At 48.6% G+C, this 12,311-nt stretch overlaps 8 protein-coding genes; 5 read left to right on the forward strand and 3 right to left on the reverse strand.

Annotated features, from left to right (window-relative positions):
- The first annotated feature begins 76 nt into the window (after window positions 1-76).
- On the forward strand, window positions 77-1,459 carry CNAG_03924 (nit protein 1). XM_012191886.1 has 3 exons: window positions 77-703; window positions 754-1,029; window positions 1,080-1,459. Exons 1-3 carry the CDS (start codon window positions 233-235, stop codon window positions 1,398-1,400), a joined length of 1,068 nt encoding a protein of 355 aa, XP_012047276.1. The 5' UTR covers window positions 77-232; the 3' UTR covers window positions 1,401-1,459.
- On the reverse strand, window positions 968-2,378 carry CNAG_03925 (mitochondrial inner membrane protease subunit 2). XM_012191887.1 has 6 exons: window positions 2,267-2,378; window positions 2,134-2,218; window positions 1,967-2,079; window positions 1,843-1,903; window positions 1,679-1,789; window positions 968-1,628 (listed from the first exon to the last, which is right to left on the reverse strand). The coding sequence occupies exons 1-6, from the start codon at window positions 2,314-2,316 to the stop codon at window positions 1,500-1,502; spliced, it is 549 nt and encodes a 182-aa protein (XP_012047277.1). The 5' UTR covers window positions 2,317-2,378; the 3' UTR covers window positions 968-1,499.
- A 127-nt stretch (window positions 2,379-2,505) lies between these two features.
- On the forward strand, window positions 2,506-4,329 carry CNAG_03926 (methionine aminopeptidase, type I). XM_012191888.1 has 8 exons: window positions 2,506-2,617; window positions 2,710-2,762; window positions 2,899-2,923; window positions 2,975-3,100; window positions 3,154-3,245; window positions 3,297-3,534; window positions 3,585-3,999; window positions 4,057-4,329. The coding sequence occupies exons 1-8, from the start codon at window positions 2,575-2,577 to the stop codon at window positions 4,259-4,261; spliced, it is 1,197 nt and encodes a 398-aa protein (XP_012047278.1). The 5' UTR covers window positions 2,506-2,574; the 3' UTR covers window positions 4,262-4,329.
- On the reverse strand, window positions 4,237-5,031 carry CNAG_03927 (hypothetical protein). XM_012192164.1 has 3 exons: window positions 4,687-5,031; window positions 4,480-4,607; window positions 4,237-4,405 (listed from the first exon to the last, which is right to left on the reverse strand). The coding sequence occupies exons 1-3, from the start codon at window positions 4,892-4,894 to the stop codon at window positions 4,385-4,387; spliced, it is 357 nt and encodes a 118-aa protein (XP_012047554.1). The 5' UTR covers window positions 4,895-5,031; the 3' UTR covers window positions 4,237-4,384.
- A 61-nt stretch (window positions 5,032-5,092) lies between these two features.
- Window positions 5,093-7,988, forward strand: CNAG_03928 (adaptor protein complex AP-1). Its single transcript, XM_012192165.1, has 11 exons — window positions 5,093-5,274; window positions 5,334-5,459; window positions 5,547-5,609; window positions 5,662-5,738; window positions 5,788-5,939; window positions 5,994-6,065; window positions 6,123-6,269; window positions 6,321-6,535; window positions 6,588-7,288; window positions 7,343-7,513; window positions 7,568-7,988. Exons 1-11 carry the CDS (start codon window positions 5,253-5,255, stop codon window positions 7,904-7,906), a joined length of 2,085 nt encoding a protein of 694 aa, XP_012047555.1. The 5' UTR covers window positions 5,093-5,252; the 3' UTR covers window positions 7,907-7,988.
- A 136-nt stretch (window positions 7,989-8,124) lies between these two features.
- CNAG_03929 (solute carrier family 35, member C2) lies at window positions 8,125-10,289 on the forward strand. XM_012192166.1 has 6 exons: window positions 8,125-8,585; window positions 8,642-8,830; window positions 8,884-8,972; window positions 9,021-9,456; window positions 9,505-9,644; window positions 9,697-10,289. Exons 1-6 carry the CDS (start codon window positions 8,278-8,280, stop codon window positions 10,152-10,154), a joined length of 1,620 nt encoding a protein of 539 aa, XP_012047556.1. The 5' UTR covers window positions 8,125-8,277; the 3' UTR covers window positions 10,155-10,289.
- Window positions 10,176-11,181, reverse strand: CNAG_03930 (hypothetical protein). XM_012192167.1 has 1 exon: window positions 10,176-11,181. The coding sequence occupies exon 1, from the start codon at window positions 11,142-11,144 to the stop codon at window positions 10,254-10,256; it is 891 nt and encodes a 296-aa protein (XP_012047557.1). The 5' UTR covers window positions 11,145-11,181; the 3' UTR covers window positions 10,176-10,253.
- A 119-nt stretch (window positions 11,182-11,300) lies between these two features.
- Window positions 11,301-12,311, forward strand: part of CNAG_03931 (mitochondrial import receptor subunit TOM40) — a 1,701-nt gene continuing 690 nt past the window's right edge. The window contains exons 1-3 of the mRNA XM_012192168.1: window positions 11,301-11,517; window positions 11,576-11,733; window positions 11,791-12,311. The exon at window positions 11,791-12,311 is cut by the window's right edge and continues 169 nt beyond it. Coding sequence (XP_012047558.1) covers window positions 11,331-11,517; window positions 11,576-11,733; window positions 11,791-12,311 — 866 coding nt within the window. The 5' untranslated portion in view covers window positions 11,301-11,330. The remainder of the gene's footprint in view (window positions 11,518-11,575; window positions 11,734-11,790) is intronic.

Genomic DNA, 12,311 nt, shown 5'->3' on the forward strand with positions numbered 1-12,311 from the left:
TGGATAAAAGAGGGATCATTAGAGGAACCGAAACCAATTACAGGTCTCTATTTCCGGGCCGGGAGTGACAGGTCGCATTTAGCCGAAGTGCCTGCCCTTGTCACACCATACAGCATCACCGAGACTGACTGATTACATTGCCTATCGATAAGAGATTCCAGTTCCCATACAACATCACATCGCTTTCCGCTCGATCAGCTATATCATTAGATTTCATTGCCTAAGCGATTGAATGTTCTTCTCCATTCGCTCCTCTCTCTCCAAAAACATACTCGGTCAAAGCCCTCGCCTTCGTATCATCTCATTATCGGTAATACCATCACGCATCCGCAAAATGAGTTCCCAAGCAGCAACATCGTCAGCAACCGTAGCAGTCTGCCAGCTTCGCTCTACGGAAGACCCTGTACATAACCTTAAGATCTCGGAAAAAGTGATTAGAAGCGCCGTCGCAGCAGGTGCTAAAGCTTGTTTCTTGCCTGAAGCATCGGATTTTATCAACCCGTCCAAGACCGAGTCACGCAAGTTTTCGCTCCCACTACCAAAACATGAATATACCATTGGATTGCAAACACTGGCAAAAGAGCTGGGCATAGTCATTTCTGTGGGGGTACATGAAGGGCCAGAAGACGAGAGTGAAGAACGAGTGTATAATACTCATGTGTTGATTGGGAAGGACGGTGGTATTCTTGCTACCTACAGAAAAGTATGGTGGTGTCTGACTACACCTAATATCGATACTGACAGAGGAATTAGATTCATCTGTTTGATGTTGAGTTATCAAAACCTCCTGCGCCTGACGGCACCCCTCGCCCACCGCAGCGCACGGGCGAGTCCGAACGTATTCTTGCTGGACAAGCTGTCACGCCTCCCGTAGAGGTAGAGGGTATTGGAAAGATTGGATTGGAAATCTGCTACGATATCAGGTTCTCCGAATTATCCATCATCTTGACCAGGTTGGGAGCAGAAGTGCTCTTGTTCCCTTCAGCATTTACTGTTAAAACGGGACGTGATCACTGGGGAACCCTCTGTGTATGTTTACTCGCCACTCATCCTGCCTGCACCAACTGATCCCTGAATAGCGTGCGACAGCTATCCAATACCAATCGTATCTCATCGCCTCAGCTCAATATGGAGCTCACAACTCTACGCGTACATCATGGGGTGAAACTCTTGCCTTCGACCCATGGGGCCGTCAGCTCGGCCGTCTCCGAAGTGTAGACGACACCCCCCCTCCCAAAGAGGGCGAAGGTGACAAGGACGTGGAGAAACTTTATGAGGACAGCGGTGAATTCTTCCTCTGCGAAATAGACGGCACTAAAGTAAAGGAGACGAGGGGACAAATTCCGTTGGCGATCCAGAAGAGATCAGATGTTTATGGGGTTGTGGGCAAGGACGCTTAGATCTGATAGATGGATGGTAAAGTTAATGCTATGCTATGAAATGCGATGTCTGAACTGCCTTCAGATATAAATTTTACGACGCCACGCGTCAAAACACTCCTAGATGAAAGAGTCTGCAAGCTTTTTTACCCTTCCCTTCGACTTTCCTTGTCCGGATTGTACTTCCCCAGCTCTCGCCCATGGCCAAATAATGTGCGACACTCTGGCTGTTACTAAACCTAATGGAATCTGCAGCGAATCAGTGCATGACGAGCGGCTCAGAAGCCAAAAAATCTCACAGGACCATAGGTATTGGAATCTCTTGTTTGGTATTTCGAGTCGCCTTCGACCCAGCAATGTCCTGGGGGTATTCTGACTGGTGTAGGTGGAGAGGGGGGTAGTGGATGCACCTGCATGTACTGTTAGTAACCTTACACCAAATTTGTCTAGAGGCTTGCCATACGAGATCGCCTTCAAGAGCTACTATCCGCTTAGTCGTCAATAGTTGAGGGTTCTGCGGTGACCTGAGGGGATCACGCTTGTCAACTTGTCTGGGAATTGATTGATTCAATAAGGATCACACGTACCACAGCGTGACCACATCGCCCCTCTTGTACTTGTTCATTGCTGGAGACCATCTTTCCAAAAGAACAACATCGTTGTGTAATGGATTAGTCGCCAAATCAGGGTTAAATGTCGGCTTGGATTCGCTCAGTTACTGACTGTGATTCAAGGACCGACATATTGAGCTCACTTGCATACTGCCACCAGTTACAGTAGCTAGGGAATACACATGTCTCGTGAAGAAGACTCCTACGGGTACCCACGCCAATATCCGGCTATCAAACGATGAGTATACGAGAGCAGAACACATGTAGGGTACGTACGCTGCGTCTCTCAGCGCCTGATGTTTGAAAAAGTACCTCGCGCTAGCCATTTATGTGCCTTTTCCTCCAGTGCGATGGCTTATGGCCGTTTAGGTACGTGTATAGATGTAGCAGATGATATCAATATTTACATAGATACGTCTCGTTCTCAAGATGCCGGGTAATAATAGGCAGAGATCACGTGACTTGTACACATCAAGAATTGTTAACTGAGCATTGGATGTCTTTATTGGGAGAATCTCTTTCTATGAATCCACAACTCATCCTGTAGCCAAGAAGAAACATCATGACAAAGTGCGCCGGATGTAATGACAAGGAGGCCTCGAGGCTTGAATGTCCCACCTGTAAGAAGTGAGTCGTCGGGAACACGAACATTGGGTGAAAGGAGGAGACGTAGGTGAGGGGTGCAGATGGCAAGACATGAAATGACTAACCGAAAACAGATTGGGGATCAAGGGATCGTTTTTCTGTGACCAGGACTGTTTCAAGAAGAACTGTGAGCTATTTGTGCCCGTTTTGCGAACATCACGCTGACATCGCTATAGGGGTTAGTCATGTCGCCTGTCGTCGCTGAGAGCATCTACTGACTTGAAGGAAAGGGAACACATAAGACTATCCATAGCTTAGTGCAGATGGCTGCTCAGGTAGAGTCTGGGAGTGCGTTTGGTTTCCATCCTTCCGGTGTAGTTTATTGACAGAAGGATACAGAGAACTCATCACTTCCCGCCTCCATGCGTAACTACCGATTTACCGGGCCCCTTCGGCCTGTTTACCCTTTATCACCGAAACGACTGGTGCCTGCACATATTGAGCGTCCCGATTATGCCGACCACCGTCAGTTACACTGTCTGGACATGTCGTTGTGAAACGCTGATGATCTTAAATAGCTCAAGGAATGTCCGCATGTGAGGCTGTTAGGGAGAGGAGTGTTAAAAGCTTGAATAAGGAGGAGATTGAGGGTATGCGGAAAGTCTGCCGCGTAAGTGTTTGACATCTACCCTTGCAAACAATCTCTGATTCGTAAGCGTAGCTTGCTAGGGAAGTTCTGGACCTCGTCGCCTCCCACATCAAACCCGGTGTCACCACCGATGAGCTCGATGCAATTTGCCATCAAGCCTGTATCGACCGAAACTCCTACCCCAGTCCTCTCAACTACGTCAAGTTCCCCAAGAGTATATGTACAAGTGTCAACGAGGTCATTTGCCATGGTATTCCCGATCAGAGGCCTTTGCAGGAGGGAGATATCATCAATCTTGATGTGACTTTGTGTACGTCGAACGGGGAAGATTGTTGTCGAGACATGGCTAACCTGTAATAGACCACGGAGGTTTTCATGGTGATCTTAACGCCACTTACCCTGTTGGCAAGGTCGACCAAGAATCTCAAGACTTGATGGACACCACCAAGAAAGCTATGGATGAGGCTATCGCCCTCTGCAAACCCGGCGTTCCTTACCGAGAAATTGGTAACAAGATCGAGGAGGTTATCAAGCCCAAGGGTTTCGGTATTGTGAGGAGATATACTGGGCACGGTATCCACCACTTATTTCACTGTTTGCCAACCATTGTCCACTATGGGGGATCCAAGACACCAGGAAGGATGGAGGCTGGTCAGGTGTTCACTATTGAACCTATGGTCAACCTCGGTACAAGTAATTTGGAGCACTGGAATGATGACTGGACAGCGGTTACTGCTGATGGCAGGAGGTCCGCCCAGTTTGAGGAAACGATCTTGTGAGTTACTGATTGCCCTAGATTATCAAGTGTAGCATGTTGACATTTGCTGGATAGAATCACAGAGACCGGTGTTGAAATCCTTACTCGTCCGCCCACGTCTTCTCAAAACAAGAAAAAGAAGAAGAAGAAGAACAATGGTGGCGCTGACGCCGGCACTGCAACCCCAACAGAAAATGGCAACGGTACTTCTGGCGCTGCTACCCCCACAACAGAAGTAGCCAGAGGCGTTGAAAATTTGGAAGTTGAGGCGTCTTCATAGTTTAATATAGACAGGGTTTTCAATGGATTGTTGTGTATGCATGATACATACATTGGTTCGTACATTATACATCGTTAAGTATGCTCTCCATGTCCAGTTTTACACCCTTACATGTCTATGATTTTATTCGGGGATAGTCTTCAACTGTGTGATTATTCATCAGCAAATCAAATCCTCCGTATTGATAATCCCAAACTGAGACCGGTGAAGCGACCCACTTGAAGACCATGAATCCCCTTGATATCCTCCTTTAAACACTCGTTTACCATCTTGTGTTGCTTGACAGTTGTGAGACCTTTGAAGGCAGGAGAAGAGATGAGAATCGCGTAGAATGAACCACAGCCGCCTACAAGCGCATTGTCGGTCAATTCCCTTTCGTCTAAGCTACCGGCTTTGTGGGTGGAAGATCACCCAAATTCACTCACCAGAAACGTCCTGAACTTCTAACCTTGACCCAGGAAACCTCTCCTTCAACTTTTTATAGATTGCCTCCTCTCCGCTATCCAAAGACGGAGAAGCAGCTGAAGGGGTGGAGTATAATCGCAAAGCAGCAAAGGGCTGAGCCCGAATGAATGTGGAAGGTGCAGGGGAGATTGACCGGATGGGACGAGCGGCGAGAACAGTTCTGAACATGTTGCGATTTGTGGAGTTGTTGTGGATTCAGATGTGAATATGGGGTTACAATACCGTAGATGGGCCGGGTGATGAACTCGCAACGAAAAGCGAGTAGCAGAAGGCAAAGTGATGACGTCGACGGATCTGGAGGCTCAGGTGTTCGCGTGTCGTGCCCAACTGGAAGCTCTATTGTTGTCTCCAGAATCAATCTATACTCACAACTCTATTCACAAACTGCGTTTTCCTTTCCATATAGTCCATACAGGGTGCATATAGGTATATTAACCCATCAAGTAGACAAAGCACCGACGAAAACCAGCAAAAACCGTCCACAAACTTGTCCTGACACAGTACCACGTCACATACGTAGCCCGCCATGGCCGACGCGAAGTTCTTCAGTCAGTCGTCGCTGTAGTCTCATGCGCCGCGAAACGACAGTTCTAACGTTTTGATACAGCCCGGACGAAGATCCAAGAGCTGAAAGATGAACTTCGTAACTCAAATGACAAGCGCGACAAGGGGTTCTTGAGAAAGAAGACGGCCTTGAAGAAGATTGTTGCGAATATGACGATGGGCAACGATGGTAAGTCTCTTGCCCAGCATGCGGGCTCAAACAATTTCCAGAAGGATTTGTAGAAGAGAAGCTCACGGCTAATAATACTATACCTAGTGTCCCCGTTATTCCCTGATATGATTCAATGCATGGCTATTCAAGTGCTCGAGATCAAGAAAAGTAAGTCCTGTCCCTCGCCAAAGGGTTGAATTGCCATTTATTCATTGCGTAGTGGTCTATCTTTACTTGGTGAACTATGGTCGTATAAGACCAGAGGAGCTCAAAGGCGCTATTCCTAGTTTCCTTACCGTACGCATCATTCTTTTGCTGTACTGCTCTTGTGCTGATGATCATTTAGGATTGTGCTGACCGTAATCCCCTTATCCGAGGGCTTGCCATCCGTACCATGTCTTCTATACCTCTGCCCATTATCGTCCAAGCGCTTGTTGATCCTTTAAGGCATGCTTTGCAAGACCAGGATCCTTATGTTCGTAAAACTGCTGCTATTGCGTAAGTTGGGTATTCGCTTTCGGGGGAAAAGCGTATGTGCTGATAGTTCTGTAGGGTGGCAAAGCTTTATGCATCAGAAGCTGGAAGGCGAGTAATTGAGAGAGAAGGATTCGTGGGCATGCTCAGGTAAAACACCTTCTCATATGAGAGATTTTAGCGATGGAGGGTTGACCTTAAAAGCAGAGACTTGCTTGCCGATCACAACCCCACTGTCGTGGCCAACTGCGTTGCTGCACTTGTTGAGATTTCTGATAGAGGTGACGACATCGTCCTCAAATTGAATGTCAATGTGGCCGGAAAGCTCATTGCCGCACTCGGCGAATGTTCCGAGTGAGTCTGTTCTCAATCTATCCTCGTAGCTTTTGCTGACATCACTGAAAGATGGGGTCAAATCTACATCCTCGATTCGCTTCTCTCATTTGTACCTCAGTCACATATGGAAGCTGAGCAGCTCGCCGAGAGAATATCAGTCAGGCTTCAGCACGCCAATAGTGCCGTCGTGTTGACTACCATCAAAGTTATCTTGTACCTGATGAACTATATGGAGGATGAAGGGCTGATTAGGGCTTTGGAGAGGAAAATGGGTCCGCCTTTAGGTGAGCTGTGATGGGTAATAAATAATCTGGATCGCATTGACAAGAGTTTTAGTAACCCTTTTATCGTCCGGTTCGGAAGTGCAATACGTCGGTCTCCGAAATATCCTCCTCATCATCCAACGCCGACCCGCCATTCTCCAAAATGAAGTCAAAGTCTTTTTCTGCAAATACAATGACCCCATCTACGTCAAGCTTGCCAAACTCGAAATCATGTACCGCCTCACCCGAGAAGAAAACGTCTCAGAAGTGCTTGCCGAGCTAAAGGAGTACGCCTCCGAGGTGGATGTCGACTTTGTGCGAAAGGCGGTGAGATCGATTGGCAGACTGGCAATCAAGATTGCTCCCGCTGCGGACGAATGCATCAACACGCTCCTGGGGTTGATGCACACCAAGATCAGTTATGTCGTACAGGAAGCGATTGTCGTCATCAAGGATATCTTCCGGCGTTACCCCAACCAATATGAGAGTATCATTGGGACGTTATGTGAGAACTTGGATGTGTTGGATGAGCCCGAGGCGAAGGCGGCAATGATATGGATTGTGGGGCAGTATGCAGACAGGATCAACAATAGCGAAGAGCTGTTGGAAGATTTTGCATTTACTTTCAAAGAGGAGCCCGCGGAAGTGCAGCTGGCCTTGCTTACCGCTGTTGTCAAGCTCTTCATTCGACGACCTACTGTTGCGCAAGAGCTCTTGCCAAAAGTGCTCAAGTTGGCTACGGAAGAAGCAGAGAATCCTGATTTACGAGACCGAGTATGTGACATTGTCTTTTCTACTGTTTTGCTCTAATGAATGACCATAACGTAGGGCTTCATGTACTGGCGATTACTTACTGCCGACCCGGCAGCAGCTAGGGACATCGTCCTTGCTGAGAAGCCCCCCATCTCCACCGAGACCGATAGGATGGACAAGGGTATGCTTGACCAGTTGCTTTTGCATACCGGAACTCTCGGAAGTATCTACCACAAGAACCCCCATGTAAGCCGCATCTGGCTTCTCATCCAACTTGGGCTTACAGTTTTTGTTTTTTAGACATTCATCCGCACGGCCAAGCCTAAATACCTCCCTGAATCTCCGGCTCTCAACGCGTCCTCCAAACGACACCTCATCACATCCTACGGCCTCCCGTCCCTCTCCCGCTCCATCGCCCCTTCTTTACCCGCCCGACCTACCTCTTACGTATCCCAAACGTCTCCCACGTCTGCACTGCCCAACACAGTCCCAGGAGCAGGCTCGATGCAACGAGACAGGGCGGAGAACGATGACCCATATGGTCAGCTTGGTGACCTCGAATTTGGACACGGAGGTGCTGGTGGATACCAGACGGATATTCCGAGACCAAAAGGTGCGGAAGAGGATTTGTTATTCTAAGTTCTTTCGAGGGTTCTTGACATGTGACGAACGGTCTTTTTTATGGTTTAATGTCTGATGCATGAATTGTATTACTTCCAAATCCAATGGACTATTGCTTAGCTGTCCAAATTGTTACTGTTCATTAGACCGCCAGTTACTAACTATGGCTATAAACGTGTTTTCCGAAAATATCAGCACGTTGTTCGGTAGCGAGGTTAGACGCGTCTTGGCTCTTGGCTTGGGCGGAACACGCATCTGCATTTCTCTATATCGGCTTTTCTTTTTTCCCCGTCCCTCAGCATCCCACTCATGTCAACATAGCCCAACGCCAATCCATCGTATATACACTGTCCATCGCTTCTCTCCAGCTCGTCTTCAGCAACGCCACCATGGACAGAGACACGGAATCAATCTCTGGCCCAAGCCGTCCCGCCGTCTACGATCCTGTATCCGTCCAAGACACCTCATTCGATGCCCCTCCTGGTTATTCCCAAAACGGGCATACATATAGCGCTGACCCTAATGGATATCAAAAAGGAAAATCGTCCTTTCCAAGAGATCCGACGTTTGAGCGAAATGGAACGAGTATAGACGGGGTTAACCATCAACACGAAGGGCATCGACATGCGACGTTGGCTATGAAGAAGGCTTTGTGGTGGAGGAATGCCATTGTGACCGGGACATTCATCTTAACATGGTCCGCCCTTCTCTAGTCCCTTTTTTACCCATGCTGAACCACTGGTGCCCATATAGGTATGCATTTGCGACCCTTTTATCTCTCTACAACAAGTGGATGTTCTCACCGCAATACTACAACTTTCAATATCCATTATTCGTGACAGCTTGTCATATGATTGTACAGTTTGCGCTGGCCGCGCTGATCAGAATAATTTGGGCCGACAAGTTTAGGCCCAAAGAGAGACCCATGAGGGGTGACTACCTGTGAGTCGCTTAGTGCTGTGTTGAAGCGCGAGTCACAGTTAATAAAATTATAGGACAAAGATCTTGCCTACAGCGGCTTCTACAGGTGGCGATATAGGACTGTCAAATTTGAGTTTGAAGACCATCACCTTGAGTCTCTACAGTGCGTTCAATTCTCAACCGGTGCTGCCATCGCTGACCATTACACCAGCCATGTGCAAGTCTTCGACGCTCATTTTCGTCCTCATCTTCGCCTTTGCCTTTCGCCTCGAAACCTACTCTCTTCGTCTCATATCGGTCATCTCCCTCATCTCCTTTGGTGTCTTCTGCATGGTTTTCAACACTACCACAGTATCTATCCCAGGTATCCTGATGGTCTTTTCTGCTTCCGCTCTTGGTGGTTTACGCTGGGCGTTGACAGAGCTGGTGATGCACAAGAAGGCGATGGGGCTTTCAAACCCTTTTGCTACTATTTTTTGGCTGGCACCGCTAATGGCAGTGACACTAGCAATTGCTAGCATGATTGTAGAAGGGTGGTTTGGGATTCTGAGGAGTGAGTTCTTTGAAGGCTGGAGGGCGATAGAGACTGGTGGTGTCATTGTGTTGCCGGGGACGTTGGCTTTCGCGATGGTCGCGAGTGAATACTTGTAGGCTTCGTCCTCAGGTTATAAGTGAAAGTAACTAACAACAAACAGTGTCATCCAGCGGGCCGGCGTTGTTCCGCTTTCGATTGCGGGTATCTTTAAGGAAGTGTCAACAATCTCCATATCGGCTTGGGTGTTTGGAGATCAGTTGACAACATTCAACATCATTGGAGTGGTTATCACTATCACTGGTGAGTACTTTTTCACTTTTGCTTTTGAGAGCCACCCGCTAACCAGACATAGGTATCGCCTTGTACTCGTTCCACAAGTATCAGAAATCGATATCCTCTACCGTTGAGCTAGACGCGGAAGGAAAACCTATTACTACAGATGACTCTGCCGAACCTCTTATAGCCCCTTCCCACACTCGACACTCTTCTGTCGGTAATCGCCAGTCTTATGAGCATGACCCATTGGCATCGATCACCAACAACGTTCCTCTATCTTACCTTTCCTCATCAGCTAATCCTTCTTCACACGACGTCTCGCTGACATCAACGGGAGCGAGAGAGAGAGAAGAGGAAGAGGTGAACAAGGCAAAGGATGACTTTGAAGGGTGGGATCGGCCGGGAGAATGGAGTGTAGATGAGGAAGAGTTGGAAGAAGTTGCCGAGGAAGAGGTGGAGCGGAGAATGCGGGAGAGAGAAGGACAAATGGATAAACAAGGCAAATGGGGAGAATGGTTAAACAAGCGGATGTAGATTAGTTTGTAACCATAAGGATTTCGGGATTACGGTACAGTTGTCATGATGTAGCGGTACACATTATAGCTAGCAAAACAACAGATCTACTTTCTACATCTACTCTGCACTTTGCAACTGGGCGAGCTTTGCACGCTTCCTAGCTTCTCTCCGTATTTGGGTCTTTGATTTCGGCCCTTGGTCTTGCTTCTTACTCGGCGTATTTGTTTGACTCTCCAGCAGGCTTTGAGATCCTTCTTTACTGCCCGAACGCTCTTCTTCCTCCTGATCCACCTCTTCCGCTCTCCTCTTCCTCCTTAATCGCTTTTCCATCATCATCTTCGCCATGGGCGATTCTAATGCCAAAGGGCCTTGGAAAGGGAATACCCCTGAGCCGCCTGGGGAAGATGCAGGCGGGGGCGTTGATGGTTCTGGAGGGATCACGGGTGGCTGGGAATTAGATAATGACGGTTGTTCTTGCTCTCCGTGGTCTTGAGACGGCGTAGAGGCTTTTGATAATGGTGTTGGTGGTGTTTGTTGCTGTTGTTGTTGCGCCAGAGGATGGACTTGCTGCTCGGCTTTTCGCTTTTTTTTACCACCAAACATGTCGAACACACCGTTTACGTTCTTCTTCCCCTTGCCCACTGACTTGACTCGGGATTCTTCTTCGTCCTCGTCTTGTGGCTGTTGTTGTGGTAGACTTCCACCATCTTCTTTGTCCTTGTTCTTCTTATCGTTTCCCAGCTTTTTGCTCAGTCCCGCCAACCCACTACTGCCTCTTGGATCACCAGATTTCCTCGGAGCATCGATCAGCGGATGCCCTAAACCCAGTCTGCCGCCTCTTTCTTCTTTGAGGGCATGTTCAAAATCTGCCTGTTTCTCAGTCTCCGACTTTGTGACTCCAAAATTTGGCGGGATCCAGTTCGCGATGGAAGAGGTGAAGAGAGATGCGGAAAACGCGAGTGCTTCTGTTGTGGGCGCCGGCAGCTGCTGGGGTGCTGTTTGGGGCATGCCTGATATAGATGTGAATGTCCTTTGTGGATGTAAAGTTTATATGATGAAATAGAATAGGAGGTGCCACAGTAAATATTTCCGATTTTCGCCCGGTGACGCTGGCTGTTCACGCAAATGAAGAATTCTCAATTCACCATACAAATCACCTTCTTTTTCTATATCCTATATCCACCCAAAAAAACGATGTCCATCCCCACAGAGAAGCCTGCTGGGCCCAGCGCATTCACACCGTACCTCGATGCTGTCGCCAACGTCTTCCACCCCGTTTCCGGCCCCGTTTTGAACACTTATGCCAGATTCCACGGCTGGAAGGAGAACATGGGTTTGGTCCAGCCCGGTACTGTGGAGAACTTGACCAGGGATGTGCAGCGTGAGTTTAGGAGGATAAAGGCGAAAAAATGGCCCGGAACGGCTGACAATGGCGGCAGAGGTGCAACTCGCCAACTGGATGTTTGACGGTGCCAGAGCAGATGTGGCCAAGGTCATTTCTGGTAACCCTGCTTTCCAGTTGACACATTCTTTCTCTCTCGGATCCACCACCCGGCCCGCCGCTTACAACTTTGGTGTCATTTTTGCTAATGCCAAGGTACGTCGAGAGGCAAGAGGAAAAAAAGGTAGACGACGGAAGACTAATTTGCCGCAGACTTTCTTACAAGGCGGTCTCGACGGTAGCGGCTCTCTGACCATGCGCGCCAACCAAACTTGGTCCGCCCGAGATCTTTCCAAGGTCCAGGCTCAGGTTACCGACAAGCCTGGCCACACCATGGTTCAGTTCGAACACGACCACATCGGAGACCACTACACCTTCTCCTGGAAATCCATCAACCCCAACCTCCTCGACTTTACCGGTATCCACATGGCTTCCCTCCTCCATTCTGTCTCTCCCCGACTCTCTCTTGGTTTCGAGACTGTGATCCAATACCCCGAACCCGCCATCCTTCAGACCGCAACCTCTTATGTCGCCAAGCTCACCTCCTTGCCCAACCCCGTTGCTGCCCTTACCCCTACCGCCCCTGGCCTTCCTTCCCCCTTCGTCCCCAGCTGGACAGCTACCGGCCATCTCCAGCCCGACGGTAACATCCAAGCGACTTACTACCAGAAGCTTTCCGACAAAGTCGATGTTGCTCTTGACTTCCAGACCATCCTCCGACCACAGTCCATGTT

The sequence above is a fragment of the Cryptococcus neoformans genome, chromosome 2, assembly GCF_000149245.1.
Source record: "Cryptococcus neoformans var. grubii H99 chromosome 2, complete sequence".
In the NCBI taxonomy this organism is placed as follows: domain Eukaryota; kingdom Fungi; phylum Basidiomycota; class Tremellomycetes; order Tremellales; family Cryptococcaceae; genus Cryptococcus; species Cryptococcus neoformans.

Bases quoted from the DNA above. Each gene is read 5' to 3' on its own strand.
- CNAG_03927 (XM_012192164.1), bottom strand. From the start codon at position 4,894: ATGTTCAGAACTGTTCTCGCCGCTCGTCCCATCCGGTCAATCTCCCCT. The intron at 4,608-4,686 runs GTGAGTGAATTT...ATGCGCTTGTAG, and splicing joins AGAAGTTCAGGACGTTTCTG to GCGGCTGTGGTTCATTCTAC. The intron at 4,406-4,479 runs GTGGGTCGCTTC...ATAATCACACAG, and splicing joins AGGGGATTCATGGTCTTCAA to TTGAAGACTATCCCCGAATA.
- CNAG_03928 (XM_012192165.1), top strand. From the start codon at position 5,253: ATGGCCGACGCGAAGTTCTTCA. The intron at 5,460-5,546 runs GTAAGTCTCTTG...TACTATACCTAG, and splicing joins TATGACGATGGGCAACGATG to TGTCCCCGTTATTCCCTGAT. The intron at 5,739-5,787 runs GTACGCATCATT...ATGATCATTTAG, and splicing joins CTATTCCTAGTTTCCTTACC to GATTGTGCTGACCGTAATCC.
- CNAG_03926 (XM_012191888.1), top strand. From the start codon at position 2,575: ATGACAAGGAGGCCTCGAGGCTTGAATGTCCCACCTGTAAGAA. The intron at 2,618-2,709 runs GTGAGTCGTCGG...AACCGAAAACAG, and splicing joins GAATGTCCCACCTGTAAGAA to ATTGGGGATCAAGGGATCGT. The intron at 3,101-3,153 runs GTCAGTTACACT...GATCTTAAATAG, and splicing joins TCCCGATTATGCCGACCACC to CTCAAGGAATGTCCGCATGT.
- CNAG_03924 (XM_012191886.1), top strand. From the start codon at position 233: ATGTTCTTCTCCATTCGCTCCTCTCTCTCCAAAAACATACTCGGTCAA. The intron at 704-753 runs GTATGGTGGTGT...CAGAGGAATTAG, and splicing joins TTCTTGCTACCTACAGAAAA to ATTCATCTGTTTGATGTTGA. The intron at 1,030-1,079 runs GTATGTTTACTC...ATCCCTGAATAG, and splicing joins ATCACTGGGGAACCCTCTGT to CGTGCGACAGCTATCCAATA.
- CNAG_03925 (XM_012191887.1), bottom strand. From the start codon at position 2,316: ATGGCTAGCGCGAGGTACTTTTTCAAACATCAGGCGCTGAGAGACGCA. The intron at 2,219-2,266 runs GTACGTACCCTA...ATCGTTTGATAG, and splicing joins CAGGCGCTGAGAGACGCAGC to CCGGATATTGGCGTGGGTAC. The intron at 2,080-2,133 runs GTGAGCTCAATA...AGCGAATCCAAG, and splicing joins TAACTGGTGGCAGTATGCAA to CCGACATTTAACCCTGATTT.
- CNAG_03929 (XM_012192166.1), top strand. From the start codon at position 8,278: ATGGACAGAGACACGGAATCAATCTCTGGCCCAAGCCGTCCCGCCGTC. The intron at 8,831-8,883 runs GTGAGTCGCTTA...ATAAAATTATAG, and splicing joins CCCATGAGGGGTGACTACCT to GACAAAGATCTTGCCTACAG. The intron at 9,645-9,696 runs GTGAGTACTTTT...AACCAGACATAG, and splicing joins AGTGGTTATCACTATCACTG to GTATCGCCTTGTACTCGTTC.
- CNAG_03930 (XM_012192167.1), bottom strand. From the start codon at position 11,144: ATGCCCCAAACAGCACCCCAGCAGCTGCCGGCGCCCACAACAGAAGCA.